The following is a 17593-nucleotide window of genomic DNA, read 5'->3' on the forward strand; positions in this document are numbered from 1 at the left end:
AACAATCGTTAATGTAAGTGGCTAATAATAATTTTATAATGTAAATGACCATAACATAATATTTTTGAAATGGGTGAATAAAAATATACAAATATAAAAGAAAAGTGACTAATCTAGTAGTTAACCCTTAACGTTCCCCAGCCAGACCTTTTTCTTCTTCTTTTTTCATTATAACTCTAGTTTCCGCAAAATTCTTCACTAGTGTGTTTGCAACTGAAGGTAATTCTTGATTGATATAGTGTTGGATTGTGACACATATAAGCAATATAGCATAAGTCTATAATGAGTGGAAAGTTGAGAACTGTAATACGGTATTTAGCTTTGCGGACAAAAGACTTAAGGATTTCTGTAATCAACTGAACCACAGGTCATATATTGGCCAAGGTGAAACTAGAAGCAACTTGAGGTTGAGAAGCCCCGTTCGAAGGTCGAGAGGGCCAACCAGCCCAACATCATCTCTTCATCATCAATTCTCCGGAGTGAATATCGAATCTCCGACAAGGAAGAAGGAAGATGGGAGATATGTGTCATAAATTGCCTCTTCCACCATGTTCCCCAACTAGTCCTTCTGCCTTGCCTAGCAGTGAAAAAACACCTTGCAATCTATCGAAATGGCATAAAGGGAGATTATTAGGGAGGGGAACTTTTGGACATGTTTATCTTGGATTGCATAGGTAGGTCTTGCTTTCTGTAGGTAGCTGTTGTCATGCATTCTGCTAATATGCAACATAACACAGATATTTTATCAAGATTTATGACTTTAAATTCCATGTTTGCCAATGAAAGCGGGAAGATGTGTGCAATAAAACAAGTCAGGTTTGTTTCTGAATATCAGACATCAAGAGAATGCCTCAAGCAACTGAACCAGGTTATAGTTTTGTCTGCTTCTCTCTGAATACAACATTTTATAAAGTACAAACATCTGTCTCATTTCAATTTTTAGTATCCTTTTACCAGTTGATACTGAAACCATTTAAAAGTTACCATGTTTCATTTTCTGATAAATTTTTAGTATCCTTTTTAATGCATCCTTTTTAATGTAAACAAACAGGAGATAAATTTGCTGAGTCAGCTATCTGATCCAAACATTGTTCAATACTATGGAAGTGAACTGGTATAATTCTATATCACTGGAATCCTTCTCCTGTGCCAGTTAAATGGACCTTGCTTCATACTAAATCTAATTGTCATTTTCCAGGGTGAAGAAACACTCTCTGTTTACTTGGAGTATGTCTCTGGTGGTTCAATCCGCAAATTGCTTCAAGAATATGGCGCCTTCAAGGAACCGATTATTCAAAACTATATCCGACAAATTCTTTCTGGTCTTGCTTGCTTACATGGAAGAAATACTGTTCACAGGTACTTGGATGTAGTTCTAGTTATGGTAGTTGAATACTGCATGGAGGCTTCAACTGTATCTTATGTTCTAAAGCTGATTTTTGTATCGCAGGGACATAAAAGGGGAAAACATACAAGTGGATCCTACTGGAGAAATAAAGTTGGCAAACTTTGGCATGGCAAAACATGTATGTTACCTAATCTTTTCTTGTGGATGATGGTCTTAGTTTTATTACTGAAGCTTCCATCTCTTAAAAAATAGTTGTGGCTACGATGTTAACTATCTACTAAACGACGTCGATAGGATGCTTATTTTGTTGTAAAGAAAACTATGTTTTTCTATCCAAAACTCCGTCATTCCGACCAAGATAGTGATCAAGATAGACCACTTATTTTCCTCCTTTGACCCAGATAACAGCTTGTGGTACAATGTTTTCTTCCAAGGGAAGTCCTTATTGGATGGCACCTGAGGTATCACTTTTCCTCTATCTCAACTATATGATCACTGAATCACTCCCCGTCTCTCATGTTATAAACTTGTTAACTGCTATCACGGTGCTGATTTTTTCCTGCACTCCGGTTCTTTGAGTATGGCTTAGTTATGTTAATATTCTCTGATCTCAGGTTGTAATGAACACAAATGGCTACAAGCTTGCAGTGGATATCTAGAGCTTGGGCTGTACTATACTTGAAATGGCAACATCAAAACCACCATGGAGTCAGTATGAAGGGGTGCGACATACTAATTCCGAACATCTCTCAGATAATGTACTTTTTCTGGCTGAGGAGTAATCCTTTTGATATGTCTGAACTCAACAGATGGCTGCAATATTTAAGATTGGATACAGAAAAGATATGCCTGAGATTCCTGATCACCTTTCTAATGAAGCAAAAAGTTTTATTAGTCTTTGCTTGCAAACGAGACCCATCGGCACGGCCTACAACTTTTCAATTACTAGATCACCCTTTCATTCGCGACCATGAAACAACGAGAGTTGCTAACGTAAGCATAAACAAGGATGCATTTCCTTTCGATTTTGATGTAGCCGCACTCCGGTATATGTTCTTAAGCGAATTCTAAACGATCATCTTGTATACCATTAGATGCATGTGCTTGAAGTTTGCTTGTAAGTGACCAAAGCTGGATTTGAGCTAAATCTCTGTTTTTATTTCAACTTTCTGAGCAGCCTATATTAGAAATGCAGTCAAAGAGAAATAACATCGTCTCATTTGATGGAGATTATGGAATGGGAGGAATGACTACAACTTCAAGAGCATTGAGGAATCCAAGGTACTAACAATCTAACACATTTTTCTTCCATTTTTCTGTACTTAAAATGCAAGCATGAAGTTGTAAAGTAAGTTGCCTACCATGTATTCATGCACACAAAGATATGCAAGAACAGTCACATCTTTGCCTGTATCTCCTTGTTCAAGCCCCTTAAGATATTGTGCAGCACACAAGAGTTGTTATCTATCTCCCGTTCATGCAGCTGATCTGTTTGTAGGACAGAGTGGTCGTAACTTAGGTGACTTCGTCGGGAATGCATTGAGACCAAACCCAAGATACAGTCAGGATCCTTGGCTCAAAACTTCATGACTAAAAGTTCAAACACCAGGCACGTAGCAAAGAACGAGACCAGTTTGAGGTTATTGTAAAACAGCAGTAGAATAAAATATCGTTTTCCACTCCGTCCGAAAATGCTTATTAATGGAATCAAGTATACTTGTTGCATGAAAGATGACCCTCACCCCCATATGGGTAGAAGCAAGTGATTGCATACTTCAACTTATGGCCTTGTAAGGGGGAATATATGAGGACAATGGGACGTTTATTGCATACAGTCAGGATCCTTTTTACATGCTGCGGTTTTGATTTCTTTCTTTTTACGTATTCTTGAAATATTTAGTTTTGTTTGTCTTTGTGGTATAATTGTTCAGTCTATTTTCATCATACAATTTTATCTATTATTATGATAGTGTGACGTTTTATACAACTATTCATCACGATGCACCTTATGATTAGGAAAAACTGATGGTCTTGTATAGTTAGATCCTCTTTTATGACACTTTGTTGATGCATTTAGAATCATTTGTATAACACTCTTAATTAGTTCTTCACCTAGATTAATTAGGATAATATTTTAAAATAGTCATCGTCTTTGCTCGGATGTTATTTTAATTACCCGATTAATTAAAAAAATCTAAAATTTAATTTAGGATGTATATTAGAGCCTTGACTTTAGATTTAATTCAATTAAGTCTTTAATAAATAATTTGCTCTTGATTTAGATTAAGCCTTTAATTTTAGATTTAGTTCGTTTTAATCCTTTAATTAGCTTAAATAGCTTAAATAGGAAAATATTTTAAAGTAGTCCACGCTTTTGTTCGGGGTGCTATTTTAAGTATCCAATCAATAAATTTTAAATTTCTTAGGATTTAATATTAGAACTTCAATTTTATGTCTATTTGTTTTAAGTCCCTTAAAAGTCATAATTAGATTCAATAATTTACTTGATTGCCTGTATAGCATTGACTTTAAAATTATTAAAACAATGTCAATTTATTAGGAGTTGAATAATCTCGCTTTTATCTGGGACGACCACTGTTAGTTCCCGAATAAATTGATATTTGGTTTTCAAATATTATATTTGTAAGAGACCATAAATTAAATAAAAGCTTGAACTTGCAAATTTTTATATTAAAACAATATGTAATTGACTAGGTATTAATTTTGGACGTTATGATATGTTAATCCTTCACATGTAATAGACTTTCGAACATGTTTTTTGTTCTTGCATACCAAAACTTTGTTAATTTTAATAAAATTCAAAGTTTTATTAAAATATTCTATTATAATAAGGATTTAAATATTTTATTGTAATTTAGTTTTTTCTTACATATTCTAATTAAAATTAGGATCTAGTAGATAAAATATATAAACATTAAAGATACATATATTATCATATAAATTTATTTAACCCACATCAACAATTTCGTTATCAATTAACATATTATCTAATTAGCTCACTTTTTTTGTAGGGTTAAAAATAGGCTTAATACAAAAATAAATGATTAAAATATACTCAAAATTGAATTTTGGTGTTTAAAGACTTTTTGTGTGTGTTAAAAATATGTATTTAATGTTTTCTCCGTTGTACTTTTTGGTGTCTACCGTTAAAATAAACTAATTAAGAAATATGTCACATTTATATTTGTTATTTTTTAAATAAAATAATATTTTTTTAAAAATATGAATGTGACATATGTCAAATAATATTTTTATAACAATAGACACCTGAAAATATGAAAATATAATAGAGAAAACATTAGATATTTATTTTTAACAAAAAAATAAACACTAAAAATTAATTTTAAATATAATTTATACATTTATTTATTAAAAAACAAAATCAACCCCATAATTTAACAAAACACAAATGCAGCCTCCCAACTATGTATATAACTCATTTTCCACTCACCATTCTCCCAACTTCCCAAATGTTTATATGCTTGATTGGGTTAGTTTTCATTTTACCTACTAAAATTTTTAAAATAACAAATCAGTCACAAACATTATCAATTAGTTATAAAAAAGTCACTCAACATTAATAGCGATTAATAACACATATGGCACGTTATCTTCTTATGTGAATTGGTTGACTGTCACGTTAGAAAACAATTAAAATCCCTTTGACCTGTGCTTAAATATTTAATTGATTTAGTTGAACCTTACTTTTAAGATTATACTAATTACTAAGGAAACCATTCAGAAAAAAGGGGGAAATGAAAAGTTGGCATAAACTCTTTCTTCTTCCACTCGTCTGAGAAAACCAGTTAAGAGAGAGAGTCTGAGAGAAAATCTAATCAGAATAAGGGGGGAAACGATAAGTTCTGGGGCATAAATGATCATGTTCTCGTACCACCACCACTCCAAACAAACCAAAATGCAACTCGGCGCCGCCAGCTTCAACAGCGACTTCCAGCCGGTTAAACACTCAACTCAGTTTTCCCACCTCGGCTTGTGGATGCCTGAGACCCAAATGTAAGCAACCAAGGAGATGAGAACAAAGAAGTTGGATATGGAAGCTGAAGCCGCAATGCCGGCTATGTCGAAGTTGAAATGCGAAAGCGTCGGGGCGGGTGATGCCTTGAGCGCGAAGGTAAATGCGGATCGGGTGAATGAAAGAGTTGGTGAATAGATCGAGGAGGGAGAAAAGCAAGTACTTCAAGCCGAGGCGGGTGATATTATGATTTTGTTGAAGATAAACCATGATATTGAACATGTTTACCCAAAGAAAGATATTAAAACAGAAGTGAATAACAGGAAAACAATGTAGCGGTGAAGGGTTAACGATAAAAGCTTATGTCTTTGAGCTCCAAACGCTTGGGAGCAGAGCGGCTCCATACCCAAAGCAAGACTGGAAAGAACCGAGTAGCTGATGATTTTAGCAAAGGCTATAGCTAATGAACCGGCGACGAGTTCCATATCGTCGAGATAATCGAGAAAGAGCATGAAAATGATGAAACAAGAGTACAAAATGAGACCGGTTAAAGCTACGGGGAAGGCTAGATTGAAGAGCAATTTAGCTTCTGATATAATATCAGAGATTGAACCGCATAGGTAAACAGCTCCAAGGCAATGCTTTTCAGGTTTCATAACCATCATTCGGGTGGGCCCAGAATCAGGTTTCAACATGATTTTAATGTGTTAGAACCGTCACTGATCATTTAAAATTAGGTTGATCGGATACTTTAATTTACCATTTTACGTGATTTACGTTTTACCAAAAATTCAGCGGATCCGGGGGTCAATTACAATCAATGAAGGATTATAACCCTTGTACTGCCCTTTTGGTACCAATTTAATTTCTCGGTTGTCTTAATTGCGAAAATTAAAAGTTAAAGTAAAATTTGAAATTCAATCCGAATTATTTACCTTTGATTCGATAAGAATTGTCCAAAAAAAAGTTAAAAAATAAGGTTAAATAATAAAATAAGACAAGATAAAAGAAAAATGCGAAGGATTAATATTACGGTTAGAATAAAACAAATAAAAAAAATAAATAAAAGGAAATTTAAATTAAAAAGATTAAATTGGAAAAAATTAAAAATCAAGGATCAAATTGAATTAATCGGAAGCTGCAAGGACAAAACTAAATGTTAGCGGGGTTAATTGCATAAATATAAAAAGATAAATATGGACCAAATTGAAATAATTCAAAATTCCTAGGTCAATTTACAACAGGTGACCAAAATGAATTACACTTCAAAGTACCAGGGACTGCGGAAATAATTTAACTTTCTCATATTTACACTCTAGTCCTCCGTTATAAATACCCAAAAAAATTCATTCATTATCATATTTCACAAAAAACAATATTTTCTCCTAATTCTCTCAACTCCTCATTCCCCAAAACAATACGGCCAATGGCTGACCACCTTCCCAGGTGGGATACCACCGCTGCTCCGCCCCTCCGGCAACCGCCAACGGTGGTCAGAAAAAATCAAACAACACCAAAATGCTCTCCTCGATTCGATAAACACGAAATCAAAGCTCATTCGTCCTAAAAAGGACCCTACAAGCGTAGATCTAAGTTTGAAGCCTCGAAGTTTACCTTTTCTGGTGTAACTCTTCATCTTTCGACGGCCGCTCCTCTCCTATGCTCCGACCGAAACTGCTTCCTTTGTGTTTTTGCAATTTTTTTTCATGATTTTGCGAAATATTTGGCTCGGTTTTTTGACGTTTATGCGGTTTTTTCTCGTTGTGGATGCCTCGTTTTTCTTTTGACGTATATTGCTTTTGTTTAGTGGTGATTTTGTTGCTTGATCGATGTTTTCTTTGCTGTTTCTCATTAGTTGTTTCTATATTTGTTGTCGTTCCTCAGTGGTTGTTGTGGTATTTATATAGCCCCCGGTCGGGGCTGATTTTTGACTATTTCGAGGGTTCTTCTCCCCGTTCCCTATTTACTCGGGCTTGAGGACGTGCTTGACCGGAGATCTTGAGATGATTCAGTCCCGAGTTGCTCTTGTTTTGTGTTTCAGGCGCAGAAAATCTCGAGTAATCTTGTCGGCGCACTGCTATCGGAGGCTGTTGGACTCCTTTGAATGTGCGATGCTTTTCCTTACTGCAAAACCCTAACTTTGGCTTACTGAGCTTCCCGACTCAACTGGCTAGGTTAGGCCCGCCTCCCCAGTTGGGCTCCTTGCTGGACCTTTGCGAGACTCCTTGAACCTGGACCTAATGAAAATAAATTAATAAATAAAATAATAAAATATATATAATATAAATATAATAATAATAATATAATAAAAGAAATAATAAATTAAATATATATACATCATATAATATGTAACTAATATATATATAAAATATATAAATATAATATATAATAATAATAATAATAATAATATATACTATATATATATATATAATATACACTATGTTATAATATAATATATATATATATATATATATATAATATAAATATATAATAATAAATATATAAACATATATAATATATATATATATATATAACTAATATAATATATGTATATAATATATAATAAATATATACCATTTAATAATAATAATAATAATAATAATAATAATAATAATAATAATATATAACATATAATAATAATATATAACATAATATTATATGCAATAATGTAATATATATACCATATACTATAATTATAATATATATACTATATACTATATTATATATTATATAATAAAAAATAATTGCGGACGAAAATAGGTGTCTACAACTGTCCCTTTTTGTCCATTTACTGTGTAATGAAAATATGACAAAGATAAATGGACACAAATTCTCGTTTGGTATGAAGGAGACCCTGAGTCTAATATTCTCCATTGTCGAGTTGAAATTTAACTTGAATATTTCAGTTAGAAACAACTCCATGTAATTAAATTATGGATGACTCATTTGTCATGAAGTTGAGTTAATCTTGAATGTCTCGAGCATGATATACTTCATTGTGAAGTTGAAATCTAGCTCGATGTCGGGGTTAGGCGGTAAGTCGTCGTCGTTGACTCGATCTTATGTCTCCTTCTAGCCCAATACCCTTCCTCATGAAGTTGGAATTTGTATATATGACCTTAGTTGAGATATGGTTCCTCGTTGTTGCAGATGACTCCTTCGCCGTGAAGTTAAGTCGATCTCTTGATCACGATATCATTCGTCGTGAAGTTGAAATCATGGGTGACTCATTCGTCGTGAAGTTGAGTCTAAATTGAATATATTTGTTTTGAGTTGGATATCCTTCGTTGTGAAGTTGAAATATAACTTGGATAAGTTGTACTATTTTTAATTTTGAGTGTTACTTGAGTTCAATATCCTTCGTTGTGAAGTTGAAATTGACTCTTATAAAAAAATCTGCAAAATTATGTATATGTGCGATGTTATGGATGCAATGTTCTTCTGTAAGACTAAAAATGCATATGTAGAATATGTTATTTTAGGATTTAGAGAGAAATCTCAATCTCTTGATGTCAGTCTTGACGACTCTTGATTCTTGCCAATCTTGAATTTCTGATTCCTTATTTCGGATTCTCTGACCCTCAAGGAGTCTTGATTTGATATCCTCTCTGGGAATTATTCAGAAAGAATCTTTTGTTTTAACCTTTATTTTTAATCAATGCCTTCTTATTTCTCGGTAAACTGTATCCGTGTCATTCTTTCGAGTATGGTGCAAGAACCTTTATCGGCTTCCAAACACCTGTACCTTTCAAAAAAATATTTGTACAATAATACGCTATAATCTTTTTCAAAAGTGAATAAATAATTCTTATTTAAATTCAATCTAAGATGCTAAGGAATTGATTTCTCTCAGACAAATGGCCATATTTATTCATGTGTAAAAAATAAAATACATGGCAAACATTACTAAAAGTAAAGATATTTGAAAAATACAAATAGGTGCTCTAGATTTTGATAATGTCGACGCCTTTGAACTCTCACACCGTTAGATGACTTTTGAGTGCAGCTTTTGTCAAGGGACTTCGAAGACGTGACAACGTTTGGAAGAGTGAAAAGTTCCTCCCAAATTACTAATTTTTTTGAAGACTTGGATGCCGTGATGCTTTATTGCCATGATCTGGGACCTTTCCATGCATGAATCCTGGATCATTACCCAAGTCGCCCTTTTGGAATTTCAACTTGGATCCTCTATTGGTTTCAAGACTCCCTTTGCGAGTTTTCATCTTGGACCCACTTTTTTTTCCTTTTTTATTTAGTTCACCCTTTCGGGTTTTCACCCTAAACGAAATATATCTTGATTGTATCAGAGTTTATAGGATTAGGTAGTTCCGACCCGTCCATTTCAATCAGGATTAGTTCTCCTCCGAATAAGGCCTTTTTCACGATATAAGGCCCTTCCCAATTTAGCATCCACTTTTCTCTGAAGTCTTTTTGGATTTGCCTTATCTTTTTCAGTACGAGATTTCCTTCATAGAATACTATTGGGCACAACTTCTTGTCGTGTGCTCGGATAATTTGTTTTTGGTAGAGTCGACCACAGTGAATGGCTTTCAACCTCTTTTCTTCTATTAAGTTCAATTGATCGTATCAAGTTTGCGTCCACTCCGCATCATCCAGCTTTACTTCTGACAGAACCCGGAGTAATGGGATTTCTACTTCAATGGGCAATACAACATCTATTCCATAGGCTAACGAAAATGGGGTTTCCCCAGTCTAAGTTCGTACCGAAGTTCGATAGGCAAATAAAGCAAACGAAAGTTTCTCGTGCCACTCTAAGTCATTTTCTCCACTATTTTCTTGATATTTTTGTTTGCTGCCTCTATCACTCCGTTCATTTTTTATCGATAAGCAGTAGAGTTGTGATGCTTTATGTTGAATTGTTCACATGCAACATCCATCATCTTGTTGTTCAAATTTGTTGCATTATCGATAATGATTCTTTTTGGTAGACCATATCAACATATGGTCTCCCTTTTCAAGAATTTACAAATAGTGGACTGAGTGACACTGGCATATGATGCAACCTCCACCCATTTGGTAAAGTAGTCAATTGCTACAAGGATAAATCGATGACCATTTGAGGCTTTTGGATGTATTTTTTCGTTAATATCCATGCCCCATATAGAAAAGGGCCATGGAGTTATCATCACATGAAGAGGAAGAGGTGAGACATTTTATCCCCAAATATTTGGCATTTATGACATTTTCTGGCATAATTGATGCAATCACTCCCTAATTTGGACCAAAAGTATATGCATCTCATGACTTGCTTTACCATCATATGCCCATTTGCATGAGTTCCACACACTCCGTCATGTACCTCCTCTAAAATCATTTTTCCCTCTTTTGCATTTACACATCTTAACAAGATTTGATCATGAATTTTCTTGTATAAGACTTCTCCATGAAGAACATATCCGGCTGCCATTCTTCTGATTGTTCTTTTGTCAATCTCAGTGGTTTTCTTCGGATAACTTTGATTTTTAATGTATTACAGAATATCATGGTACCATGGTGTATTATCTTTTACTTCTTTTATTCGATAATAATGAGTCGGGTACTTGTATGATTGCATATCGATTGACATCATGTCGGTTTCCCCATCAGCCTTGAATGCTTGTACAAGTTAGCTAAAACATATACCATTTGATTCTCTTCTCTTAGTATGTAATAGAAATTGACCTCATCAAATTCTTTAAGTAGATTTAGAATGAGCTTTCTGTATTCCACCAATTTGGTATCTTTTGTTTCCCACTCTCCTCGGAGCTGATAGACCACTAAGGCATAATCTCCATACACCCTCAAAGTCTTTATGTTCAGTCCAATAGCAGTTTGAATCCCCAAAACACAAGCTTCATACTCCGCCATGTTGCTAGTGCAATAAAAGTTTAATCTGCTAGTGAATGAATAATGATTGCCTTTGGGTGAGACCAAAATAGCCCCAATGACATGCCCTAACGCATTTGATGCACTATCAAAATGCATTTTCCTGGAGTTACACGTGGAAGTATTTGCTTCTTCTAAAGATATAGCCATCAAGTCTTTATATGGGAAGTCGAAGTCTAATGGTTCATAGTTTTCAGACATTTTGCTTGCTAAGAAGTCAGATATGACACTTCCTTTTATAGCCTTTTGACTTACGTATTCAATGTCAAATTCATATAGTAATATTTGCCATCGGGCTAACATTCCATAGAGTGCAGACACACCCATCATAAATTTTAGCAGATATAACTTGGAAATTAACCAAGTGGTATGATATAGCATGTATTGTCTGAGTCTTCGTGTAGCCCAGACTAGAGCACAAGAAACTTTTTCAATGGGTGGATATCTGGCATCGCAGTTAGTGAACTTCTTGCTCAGGTAGTAAATGACTCTCTATTTTCTTCCAAATTCATCATGTTTCCCCAGGACACATCCCATCGAATTATAAAATATGGATAGACAAAAGAACAAAGTTTTTTCTGGGATGGGAGACATTAAAACAAGAGTGCGAGACAAATACTATTTTATTTTCTCAAATGTTTTCTGACAGTCATTATCCCATGTATCAGAATTATTCTTTCGAAGAAGATGAAAAATTTGATCACATTTGTCTGTCAACTGGGATATGAACCGAGTAATGTAATTTAATCTACCCAAAAAAACTCAAACTTCTTCATGTGTTCGCGGGGAAGGTAGATTCTGGATAGCTTTGACTTTATCCGGATCAACCTCAATGCCTTTTATTCTAATAATGAAGCCCAATAGCTTCCCAGATGTTACTCCGAAGGTGCATTTGTTTGGGTTCAACCTTAATTGAAACTTTCTCAGTCTTTGGAAGAGTTCCCTTAGGTTCTCGACATGTTTGTCTTCAGTTTGTTCTTTGACAATCATGTCATCAAGATAAACTTCAATCTCCTTATGCATCATGTCATGAAACAAGGTCACCATGGCTCTTTGGTACGTTGCCCCGTCATTCTTTAATCCAAAGGGCATCACCTTGTAACAGAATGTTCCCACATTGTGACGAATGTGATTTTTTTTATGTCGTCATGCATTTTAATCTGGTTGTACCCTGAGAATCCGTCCATGAATGAGAAGAAAAAATTTCCTGTCATGTTATCCACCAGAATATCTATGTGCGACAAGGGGAAGTTGTCTTTAGGACTTGCTTTGTTGAGGTCTCGGTAGCCAACGCACATGCGCACTTTTCCATCCTTCTTTGGCACCAGTATGATGTTAGCCACCCACTCTGGATACTTGGCTACTTGAATGAAACCCGTATCAAACTGCTTCATGACTTCTTCTTTTATTTTAAAGAGCATTTTAGGTCTAATCCTCCTTAGCTTTTGTTGTACATGTTTGTATTCTGGTTTGATTGGTAGTTTCTGGGCTACCATATCCGTGTCTATTCCAGGCATGTCTTGATATGACCATGCAAACACGTCTCTTTACTCCTAAAGCAAGTCTATCAAGCTTTGCCTTGTTTCAGACGAGAGTGTTGTGCCAATTTTAACTTCCTTCTTTTCCTCTTACATGCCCAAATTCAAAACTTCGATTTTCTCTTCATGTGGAAATATTTTTTTATCTTCTCTCTCCACCATTCTTAATAACTCATAAGGTAAGTTGCACTCTTCTTCGTAGTCACATTCATCAGTTTCCCCAAGACACTGAAAGGGAAAGGGAAAACAAAATATGTATATGCGAGAGAAAAATAACCCACATCATGAATATCCAAAGACCTGAAAGGGAAAGGAAAAACAAAATATGTATATGCGAGAGAAAAATAACCCACATAGAATGAAGAAAAGAAATAAAATTATATACGAAAGAAAGAGAAAAAGAAGAAGAAATGTTTGCCGGAAAGGAAAATTGCATCTTTTATTGAAAAATAAATAAAAACAATTCATTAACCCTTACAAAAGATCACCTATTGCCCCATATATAGGAAAAATAGGGAAAGATTGATTATTACTCTGAAAAAGATTTGAAAACCACAGGTAGTTCTTCAGCCGTCGAGTTGCTAATCATGAACCCGACGGTAATAGACTGAATCCAGATCTATCAACGTCTTTAGTGTCATCCATTGTTATAACATTGATACTCAAGTCCTTCAGAGCATTTTCTATATCATATATTCTTCCTCAGAAGCATAACCACCAAACCTGAATGTGTTGTGAGTGGGAGGAAAAGACATTGGCTCCCCTTGAATTTATTCCCCAGTCAATCTTGCCCTTCTTCTTTCTTGGCATTTTTGAATCCCCTTTCTTCTTTGTTGATGATTGGGCTGATATCCAAGCCCAAATTGATCCATCTTGGTAATAGGAAAAATGGGGCTAATTCTTCCTTGTAGAGATTTCCCAAACCCTTTCTATCTATGCACATCTTTCCAAAGTCTGTTTGATTTCCATCTTGGTGCATTGTGAGAGTCTGGGTTTGGAAACTTTACCCCCTTTAGCCACAAATATGGCATTAACAAACTCTAATGATAGAAACGAACACTCCAGAGCCTCCTCATTCACATCTATGTAAGGGGCATCAGTGGACATATTTGCCACTATGTCTTCTTTAACATTAATAATTATCAGAGTTTCATCGGTAATAAACTTGACTTTTTGGTGTAGTATTGATGTCACTGCCCCAACTTGATGGATCCATAGCCTTCCTAAAAGGCAGTTGTAAGAAGGCATAATATCCATCATCGGGAACTCTATATTATATGTAGCAGGCCCAATAGTAGATGGTACTTCAATTTTACTGAGAACTTATCTCTTTGTCCCATCAAATGCTCAAACCACACTTTGGCATGCTCTCATGTGGGAAGTATCCATTGGTAGCCTCTTAAGAGTTACCAAATACATTACATTAAGGACAAAACCATTGTCGATTAATACACTCAATAAAGTGAGCCCCTTGCAATGAGTGGTGATATGCAAAGCGTTTGTCTGGCCCCTTACTCCAGATGAAATCTCATCATCAAAAAATGAGATGAGCTTGTACCCGTGCCATGCCCCTTTTAAGATGAATCTCCAGTCGCACAAACATCGACTTCTGGAGTATCATTGTCTTCCTCATAGAATTCCAGCTCCTTCTTGTCCATCATGAGATAGATCAAAGCTTTAAATTCAGAATACTCGTGCACCTCGTATCCCTCTTTATTATGATAACAACAATAGTTATCATATTCGTAACCCAAAAAACTAGAATGTGGCATAAAAAATCATGCCTTCTTAGTGGTTAGGCAGAGGGTTCTGCTCAACGTTAGGTGTTTCTGAGTTGTTGAAATGAATCTAGTTCCTGTTGTGCATCATTTGATTGATTCTCTTAAAGGCAAGACAGTTTTCAATAGCATGCCCCAGGATACCACCATGATAGTCATAATGTTTGTGTTCATCATGCTACTTGGGGTATGGGAGCTTTAGTGGTTCTACTTGGCATGGTGACACCACATGTGTATAAAAAATCTACTTGTAAAATTCCTTGTATGTCATGGGAATCGGATCGAAATGCTCATTTTCCCTCATTGGTTCCCTCGTATATTGTCAATAAGTACATGATAGTACAATTGCAATTGGTTTTGACTTAGATATCGTAACACATTTGTTTGTATTAAAAGTATTGATGTTGTTGATCTCCCATTCTCTCTTCTTCATGGGAGGTCTTCTATTGACTCACCTCCCTCTATCTTTCTTTGTTTAATGGTCGTCTCAATCATCTCTCCGGCCATAACCAGACCAGATAAGTTCCCAAATGTAATAGCAACCAAATGCCAGAAGAACGGAGCCTTCAAAGTGTATACGAAGAGCTTCCTTGTCTCTTTTTCATCAAACGGAGGATGAACATGCACAACAAAATCCCTCCATTACTGTGCATACTGTCTGAAGCTTTCATTATGCTTATTCTTCATACTTTACAGCATGACACAATCTAGCATCATATCATTGACATGCTTGTATTGTTCTAAGAAAGACTTGGCGAGATCTTTCCATGTTCTGATGGGTGAACGGTTCAACTGATTGTACCACCGGATGGTTGAACCTGACAGACTCTGTAACATCCCAAATTCACGACTAGTGACTAAAATGAAAGTTTTGAAACTTTTAGGTTTGATTTCGAAAGATTAAAAAGTAAGGGACTTAAATAGGAATATTTTTTGTAGTGGATTAAATAACAAGGATGGAAAGAATGAAGGTTATTATGGTCTTTTCAGTATTAAAGATATTTTCTCTCCTTTATTAAAGGATAAACACGTGGGATTTGGGAGATATGTTTGGAAGCTTATTTTTCTTGCTTTATTCTTATTCCCATTTTCTCTTGCTACAAAGGCGAGTTAAGATTTAGTTGGTTATTTCTTGGATTTTATGTTGGGTTTTGTTCTTTGGGTATTAATTAAGCTTAAGGAAAACTTAAGTGGTTTTATAATCAAAAGATGGAGTTAGGAAATATTAAAGATTAAGGGTTTATAAATGAAATTTTAGAAAAGAGTTGATAAGTAGAATTTGAAGCTAAATTTGACTTGTCATTAGTTGAATTAAAAGATACGAAGTGATAGAATCAAAATTATAACATGTTGGAAATTTGGTAGAATTCTTAAATTCAAGAGTTAAAGTTAGTTATTAAAGATGATGAGGGATTACATGTATATATGATGGTTTAAGAATGGCTAGTTGAGTTTAAAAGCATGAAGAGAGTCAAATAAGTATAATTTGGGGTAAAGTGTTGGAATTTTTAGGCTAAGAAACATTTTCTTGGTAACTAGTATCGGTACCTTTTGGGTGAGTAACGATACTAAAAGGCAAATTATAAGGAATTTATGCATGGCGTATCGATACCTACATGAACAGTATTGATACCATATGGAAGGAGTATCGATACCATTATGAAGGGTATCGATACCAGGGAACATTGAAGCTAATTTTGGAATCGGTACCAGGGTAGGGTATCAATACCCTATTATATAAGTATCGGTACGGGGTTGATGGTACTGATACTATTTAAGCTGGAAAATGAAAATTTGTATTTTATGTAGTTTGCATTGGTAAGAATCTTTTCGAGTAGTTCAAATTCCGATAATTATTGGAGTGTTTTTTCGTGTAGATATCGATCGGAAGCGAGTATATGATGAGTCAACGAGATAAGATCAAGCAAGAAAGAGATAAGTGTATGTCTGGGACTAGTGAGGCTAAGGCGAGTGCATAATATTAAATATATGTTATTGAATGAAAATAAGACTTATGATATGTCTACTATCCATGTTAGAGCATATGAATGTAAGTGTATGTTTCATAAGTTATTGCATGAGTTACATGATATGATATGTATGTTAAATGAGTTATGTGAATACATATCGGTGTGATAAGCTATGTTAAATGATATAATTGAATTATGTGATTGTATAAGGAATGATATGAATTATATGAGAACATGTCTATGTGAATATATGTTTATGAGATAAGCCACATGACTACGAGCAATGTGAAAAAGAATACAAGTAAATGTGAGAAGCTATGTGATAAGTGAATGTGAATTATATGGATATTTTCTACGTGAAAGTAAACTATGTGCCTATGTGCCTATGTGAAATGATATAAAAGATAATGCCCATGTTATGTGTTATGAGAGCTAGAGGTATAGTTGGCATGCCAAGAGTCGAGGGTTCTACGTGGTCATTCGTGACATATATGTAATTCTGTGGAATATATATGTGGTACTTCGATACACTTATTTGGTCTATTGTTTTATGTATATGGTTCTTAAGGAGTGGTCGACAAATTCTAAGTGCCCCTAGTGGGAATTATACGAGTTGTGGTGACAACATAAGTGCACAACCTCAATGAACTCACATATCTTTAGTTCTCCAATGTGTATATGGGCTAAACAAAGAAATAACATAAAGAAATCTTGTATGATGTTATATGTTTTGTTTGTAAAAGGTATAGTATAAAGTGTTTCAAAAATTAAGATCAAATTATATGTTCTAAAATGCATTAATGATAGTGATAATATGACTATTATAATAATGATAAGATGATATATGTGCATATAGATAATTGATTATATGAACTGGTATATGATGTTTGTATTATATTATTATATAAATTGTGAAATGTTCATGCATTACTGAGCATATATAATTCATATTATATTTGTTTTATGCCTCACTAAGTCAACGACTTAGCGTGTGAGTGTTTCACACGTAGGTTTCGTGAGCAAGAAGAGGAGCTTGGATAGGCAAAGCAGGTCAGTTACTCCTTTCCAAAGATCAGATC

General features: G+C 34.6%; 1 protein-coding gene and 1 pseudogene across 1 annotated transcript; one reads left to right on the forward strand and one right to left on the reverse strand.

Moving 5' to 3' along the window:
* Nucleotides 1–282: 282 nt before the first annotated feature.
* On the forward strand, nucleotides 283–3069 carry LOC120195515 (annotated as a pseudogene).
* Nucleotides 3070–10928: 7859 nt separating this feature from the next.
* LOC120195516 lies at nucleotides 10929–11555 on the reverse strand. The gene has a single exon (XM_039197518.1). The coding sequence runs from the start codon at nucleotides 11553–11555 to the stop codon at nucleotides 10929–10931; it is 627 nt and encodes a 208-aa protein (XP_039053449.1).
* Nucleotides 11556–17593: the final 6038 nt, after the last annotated feature.

This window comes from Hibiscus syriacus, unplaced genomic scaffold (genome assembly GCF_006381635.1).
Source record: "Hibiscus syriacus cultivar Baekdansim isolate YM2019G1 unplaced genomic scaffold, ASM638163v2 tig00117016_pilon, whole genome shotgun sequence".
Taxonomy (NCBI): Eukaryota; Viridiplantae; Streptophyta; class Magnoliopsida; order Malvales; family Malvaceae; genus Hibiscus; species Hibiscus syriacus.